The following is a 6894-nucleotide window of genomic DNA, read 5'->3' on the forward strand; positions in this document are numbered from 1 at the left end:
AGCATGTATTGATAGCATAAAGAGGTCGTATGATTTTGTTGAGGCATTTTCGCATATGACTTAGGCAGGTAGGAGATAAGGTTAAATGATCTTACCTGATTTGGATCATGGGATACTAAGTTTATATATGGAATACTTTTAGGTGGGAGATGTTCCAAGATCTGGGGATCATTTATCCGTCCAGGGTTTGTAGCCTGTAGGCTCCCTGTCTTACTATTGAGTCAATCAGGTAAGGTCCTTCCCATGTAGGAGCTAGTTTGCCAGCATTTTTGCCCTTGGTATTTGGGAAGACATTTCGCAGGACCAGGTCTCCTTCCTTAAATACCCTGATGTTTACGTTTTTGTTGTAGCTTTTGGCTACTGTTTGCTGGTAAGAGGCTATTCTGATCTTGGCTGCATCCCTCAATTCTTCTGCCAGGGTTAGGTTATCCTGTAGTAAAGGCTTGTTCTCCTCTATGGTGTTCAGGCTACTTCTGGTAGTTGGCACATGGATTCCGCTGGGATTACTGCTTCACAGCCATAGACCAGGGAGTAAGGAGTCTGGCCTGTGGCTGTTTTAGGTGTAGTTCTGTCAACCCAGGGGACTAGGGAGAGCTCTTCAGCCCATCTGCCTTTTCTTCTTTTTAGTTTTTTTTTTTTAGGCAGCTGATTACCACTTTGTTGCTGGATTCAGCCTGACCGTTGGCTTTTGGATAGGCTGGTGTAGAAGTGACAAGATTGATATTCCATTGTGCACAGAAAACCATTGTCCTTTTTCCCACGAACTGAGTACCATTGTCACAAACTATTTCTGAGGGGATGTCATATCTGCATATGTTATTACGTTTGATGAATGATATGACATCCTTCTCCTTGACTTGCCTATATGAGTCAGCCTCTATCCACTTTTAGAAGTAGTCAGTCATGGCTAACATGAAGACTTTTTGTCCTGGAGCTTAGGGTAGTTTGCCTACAATATTCATTCCCCATTTCATGAACGGCCAGGGAGCTGAGATGGAGTGCAGCAATTCTGATGGTTGGTGGATGAATGGAGAATGAAGTTGGCAGGCTTCACATTTGGAGTTGTAAGCTATGCAATCAGCTTTAAGGGTTGGCCAGAAGTAGCCTATCCTTAGTACCTTGCTTGCCCGACTTCTGCCGCCTTTGTGATTTCCATAGTATCCATCATGTATTTCCTCAATAACCTGTTTGGCTTCATGAGTTTCCAGGCATCGCAGATAAGGTCCTGCCTGAGACTTTTTGAACAACATATTATTTATAATATTATAAGTGGAAGCTCTAATTCTAAGGGCCCTTACTTTATGCCTATCTTTGGGCAGTATCCCATGTAAAAACCAATTGTAGCATGGTCTGGTCTAGGAGTTTGTGTCCTCATTGATGGGACAGATTTGGTCAGGCTTTTCAATGGTAGGTTCTAATAGGTGAACAATAGGTATCTTATCAAATACAGCAGGGCTGAAATTTGATCCCAGACTGGCTAGGGCATCAGCCTGAGTGTTTAAGTCTCTTGGTATTTGATCAATGTCAAATGAACGAAATTATTTGTAAGGGTTTTTAACATAATCTAAATAAATAATCATTTTGGAATCCTTTGCTGCATAGGTTCCTTTGACTTGATTAGAAATTAAAAGAGAGTAAGTTTTTACCTTGAGATTTTTCACACCAAGATCTATACATATCTTGAGTCTAGCTATCCAGGCTTCATATTCAGCTTCATTTTTTGTTGCTTTGAACTCACAACTAATACCTTGAGCAATTAGATCTCCATATGGTGATTTTAGTACTAATCCTAGGCCAATTACTCTCATATTTGTTGCTCCATCTACGTGTAAGGTCCATTCTTAGCCTAGTTTTTGGGTGTCTAGATGGTCGACTTTTTTTATAAGGTCTAGTTCTAAGCTGGGACTAAATTCAGCCACGAAGTCTGCTAATGCCTGGGATTTAATGGCTATCCTAGGTTCAAAGGTTATGTCATAAGTACTTAGTTGTACTGGCCATTTTGCCATTATGCCTGAAAGTTCAGGTTTTCTCAGGACAGATTTGATAGGCAGGTTGCTCCTGACAATTATTGAGTGACTTTCAAAGTAAGGTCTTAGTTTTGTACAGGATATAATTAAAGCAAGCACATATTTTTCAAGTAATCCATACCTTATTTCTGCATCTAGGAGACTCTTACTTACATAGTAGACAGGGTGTTGTTGGCCTTCAATCTCCTTGGCCAGGACTCCACTTACTGCAGTTTCAGTGACTGATAAGTAAACCGTCAGGGGTTCTCCTTTGTTAGGTTTGGCCAGTAGTGGAGGAGTAGCCAGGTAGGTTTTTAAATCTTGGAAGGCTGTTTCGTGCTCAGGCATCCATTTGAATGATTTGTTCTTCCTGAGGAGGTCATGGAAAGATCTGCATCTTTCAGATGACCTGGATATGAATCTGTTCAGGGCTGCAACTCATCCTGTTAATCTTTAGATATCTTTGACTGGTTTGGGAGATTCTAGTTCCAAGATGGCTTTTATCTGTTCTGGGCTGGCTTCAATCCCTCTTTTTGTCACCATGTATCTAAGGAATTTGCTTGAAGAGACTCCAAAGTGGCATTTGGAGGGGTTGAGCTTCATATTGTATTCTTCCAAGATTTTGAAGGCTACTTCCAGGTCCTTTACATTATCTTCAGCCTTCTTTGATTTAAGCACCATGTCGTCAATGTAGACCTCCATTATGTCACCTATTTGATCTTTGAACATCATTTTGACCAGGCGTTGGTAGGTTGCCCCTGCATTCTTGAGGCCAAAAGGCATTGCTGTGTAACAATATATGCCCCTTTCCGTGATGAATGCAGTGTTTTCCTGGTCAGCTGAGTGCATCTTGATCTGGTTGAATCCACTTGAAGCATCCATTAACGTTAGTAGCTCATGCCCTACTGTAGCGTCTACCATTGCATCAATGTGAGGGAGTGGGAATGGAACCTTTGGGCAGGCTTTATTAAGGTCTGTGTAGTCTACACAAACTCTCCACTTGCCATTCTTCTTTTGTACCACAACCACATTGGCTAGCCATTCAGGGTATATTACTTCTCTGATCATGCCCATGTCTAGAAGTTTGTCCACCTCTTCATTAATGATAGAGTTGCGTTCAGGGGCAAACTTTCTCCTTTTCTGCTGTACAGGCTTAAATGAAGTGTCAATATTAATTTTTAGGTAATAATATTAGCAGTTATACCAGTCATATCAAAGTGAGACCAGACAAAACATGAAGACTTATTCTTAAGAAAACTTACTAGTTCTGGTCTGATATTGTCAAGGACATCAGATCCTATTAGTACATGCCTGTCAGGATACACGAGGTCTTAAATTACCTGATCTGTTTCCATTTGGGTTTCTACCACATAAGTACTCCTGACAGGGTATTGTAATTGCTAGGCGAGAGACTTATCTGCCTTGAAAAGTTTTAAGGATTCAGTGTAACATTCCTGGACAGACTTTTGTTCACCTTTAATGGTTTCTATTCCCCACTCTGTTGGTATTTTGACGCATTGGTGATAGGTTGAAGGAATAGCTCTAACATTGTGGATCCAAGGCCTGCCTAGGATGGCATTGTAGGATGAAAGGCAATCCAGGACCCCAAATCTTTCATATGATGAGACTCCTTCAACGGAAGTTGGCAGGTAGATTTCTCCCAGAGTGTTCTTGGTTTCACCACTGAATCCTACCAGGACATTTGATTTCTTTATGATCTGATTCTCGTCAATCTTCATGGCTTTCAAGACATCGAGCATAATTAGATTGACTGAGCTGCCACCATCTACTAAAATTCTCAGGACACGTGCAGGTCCAATTTGCATGGTGATGACCAGGCCGTCATGATGGATATCAGAGATTCCTTGTATGGCAGTATCATCAAAAGTAATCTGAGGTAAATTTTTAGGTTTAAAAGGAGATTTCATTTTTGACTCCCTGGCTATTTTCTTTGCAGCTGAGCTAGTCAGGACGCAGATTTCAGATCCTTCATTGATGAACTTGACTTCATAGATGGGTGGTGCTGGGGGCAGGTCACGTTGTGGTCTTTCCTGGTCGTTTGTTGTTCCATTGTCTTCCATGTTCTTTGATGGTATCAGATCTGTCATGTTTCCTTTCTTTAACAGGTAAGCCACTTGCCTGCGTAGTCCCAGGCATTCCTCTGTTGTGTGTCCTATGGGAAACTCACACCATCTTATTGTGTCTTTCCTTGAGTTAGGATTATTTGTCTTCTTAGGCCACTTGACAATGTTTCCTATGTTATCAAACCTTTCGATCAATCCTGCAGTATCAACAGAGAAGTTATATTCCTGAATAGGGGGATAAGTATAGGAGTTACCTCGTTGCTCATGAGCATAGTTGACTTCTGATCTATCAAGCCTGGTATAAGGGGATGGCCTGGAACTGCTTCCTCTATGATTGGAACTTTTCCTCTTGGATTTGTCATATCCTGAATTATTATTAGTGGTGTCAGCCTTGAAAATTTTGTCTTCCTCCAATCTGATGTAGACAATAGCCTTTGCCTGGACGTCTTCAAAAGTCAGGCAAGGTTTCATAGTTAGCTCATCATAGAAGTCGATGTCCAATGGTAGCCCCTGCCTGAAAGCTTCCACGGCTATTCCAACATCACATATGGGGATTGATAATTTTTTTTGTTGAATCTGGCTAGGAACCCTCTGATTGTCTCACCAGGCTTTTGCTTGATTCTGTATAGGTCACTGGATCTCTTTTCGAGTTCCCTGCTACTGGCAAATTGATGGTTGAACGAGTTTATTAAATATGCAAAGGACTTGATACTTCCATTTGGCAGATTGATGTACCACTGGAGGGCAGGTTCAGTTAGGGTTGTCCCACAGCCTTTGCACATGCATACTTGTCGCAGCTCACTGGGTATGGAGGTTGACAACATTCTTTGTTTGTAATAGGCTGCATGGTTTTGAGGGTCTGTAGTTCCATCATAAATTCTCATTGATGGCACCACAAACTTCTTAGGTAGATCTATCTTTGCTATTTCATCCACGAAGGGTGAGTCAGCATAACTTTCAGGGTTGGATTCCTCAATGGCTGCAGGCACCCCAGGGATCTTCTCAAATTTCTCATGGAGTTTCTGGATTTCCAGGAGCATGGCCATCATTATAGATGTGTTAGTCTGATCTTGAATAGCCTCATTTGGAGTATCTTCTGAGTGTGTGTCATCTTCTCCTACTTTGGATTTTGATGGAGTTGGAATACCAAAGTTGGAAAAATCAATGTTCCTGATGATTGAAGAGAATGGCGTTCCAGGCTGAATCTTCAATTTTGAGCCTGAAGCTTTGTCTCCCAGCCTTTGCTTCAAACTAGATTCTGTTTCCTTTAGTTTCATGACTTCAGCCTCAGCCCGGGCTATTTTCTGCTTCAGTTGTTCCATTTCTAACAGTTGTTGCTTGGCAGCAGCCAGTTGTTGTTCAATGTTATCTCCAGTCATTTTTTGGGAGAGTTTTTGTGTTGTTTTGATTTAGGTTTTGATTATTTTTTAGCTAGATGCCCCACGGTGGGCGCTAATTGTTTTAGCAGAAATTCTCACAGAGACAATGTCCTGCCAGGGAAGGATTTCAAGGGTGATCTAACTCAAAATAAGTAGCCTAACTAGTATGACAGGGTGAATTAAGAATAAATAAGAAAGTGAGACACAAGAATTTATACGTGGAAAAACCCTGAGAATAAGGGAAAAAACCACGGGCACCAAGCCATGAGGTATTATCACTATGATTTTAGGTATCCTGACACCAGAAGACAAGAAAAACCGATTCTGGGATGGTAATGCGTACAACATGTACCACCATGGCAAAGGTCAGATAGCGAAATGTGCTACAAGATGAAGAATGTCATTCAAGATATGATCGAAGCTGGCAAAATCTTAATCGCACCTCTCAGTCAAGAGAATCCTCCTGAATGTCTCAAGCCAAAAAGCAAAGTCGAACGTTCTCAAAGGACATTCACTAATCTCAACACAACTTATATATGTCACAACTCTTCAAAGGCTTATGACGGAAGGGAAGCTACGACCAATCGGGCCCACTCTAGACCTGCCCGAATAGAGGAAAACCTGTTTTTAGGATGGCAGTGCCTATTGCCAATATCATCAGGGAAAAGGTCATGATATTGAAACATGATTCAAACTTAATCATGCTATTCAAGACATGATCGACAACCGTGAATTGATAGCTTAAGCCCTATGCCAACCAAGTGATGAAGACAACCCTGATGGACATATCGTTATGCGCGGACATGGAAGTCTCATTGACTATTGTCCTCATATCATCCCCAACAATGAGAGTGAAGATCTCAAATGGGTCAACGCTCAAGACCAAACAATCAAGCCGCTGGATGCTAAAGCAAAAATCTTTGAAGAGGAAAGTGATGATTAGGAGTCCGAGTCTGAGATTGAGTCCGAGTCTGAGTCTGGGTTTTAGGCTTTCTCATATCTATCCTAGTGTCTGTTCTTATATTGTTAAGTGACAAACTGGGGGCTGTCCTTATGACTCACGCATGTTCTTCGAGTCTGTGGTAAACTATTATTTATCTAAATAAAGGCACAACTATCATATATCTTTTTCTCTTCCTTTACCATTTCCTGATGACCACGAAAATTGGTTTGAGATTGATTTAAAACAAACATATTCCAACTCGATGTGAGTACACTCGAGTGACGTTCCGTACCGAGTAAGCAGAGGACTCGACACTCTGTGTCCATTTTCTTTACCTATTCCATGTTTGGCAATAGAAACTTTTCATTAGCACCCAATTTAGAATAAGCTTTAAAAAAAAAGGATTTTATGACGAACCCAGATAACAAACCCGGAACATCTTCTTGTTTATGATCAATGTCGGAAGGCAAGCCCTTTCCCCA

The 6894-nt window shown here is 41.3% G+C and overlaps 1 protein-coding gene across 1 annotated transcript; it reads right to left on the minus strand.

Moving 5' to 3' along the window:
* Positions 1 to 3406: 3406 nt before the first annotated feature.
* LOC141631267 (uncharacterized) lies at positions 3407 to 5412 on the minus strand. The gene is made up of 5 exons (XM_074443960.1): positions 5310 to 5412; positions 4695 to 5069; positions 4432 to 4620; positions 3980 to 4287; positions 3407 to 3898 (listed from the first exon to the last, which is right to left on the minus strand). Exons 1-5 carry the CDS (start codon positions 5410 to 5412, stop codon positions 3407 to 3409), a joined length of 1467 nt encoding a protein of 488 aa, XP_074300061.1.
* Between the last annotated feature and the right edge of the window lie 1482 nt (positions 5413 to 6894).

The sequence above is a fragment of the Silene latifolia genome, chromosome Y, assembly GCF_048544455.1.
Source record: "Silene latifolia isolate original U9 population chromosome Y, ASM4854445v1, whole genome shotgun sequence".
NCBI classification, from domain to species: domain Eukaryota; kingdom Viridiplantae; phylum Streptophyta; class Magnoliopsida; order Caryophyllales; family Caryophyllaceae; genus Silene; species Silene latifolia.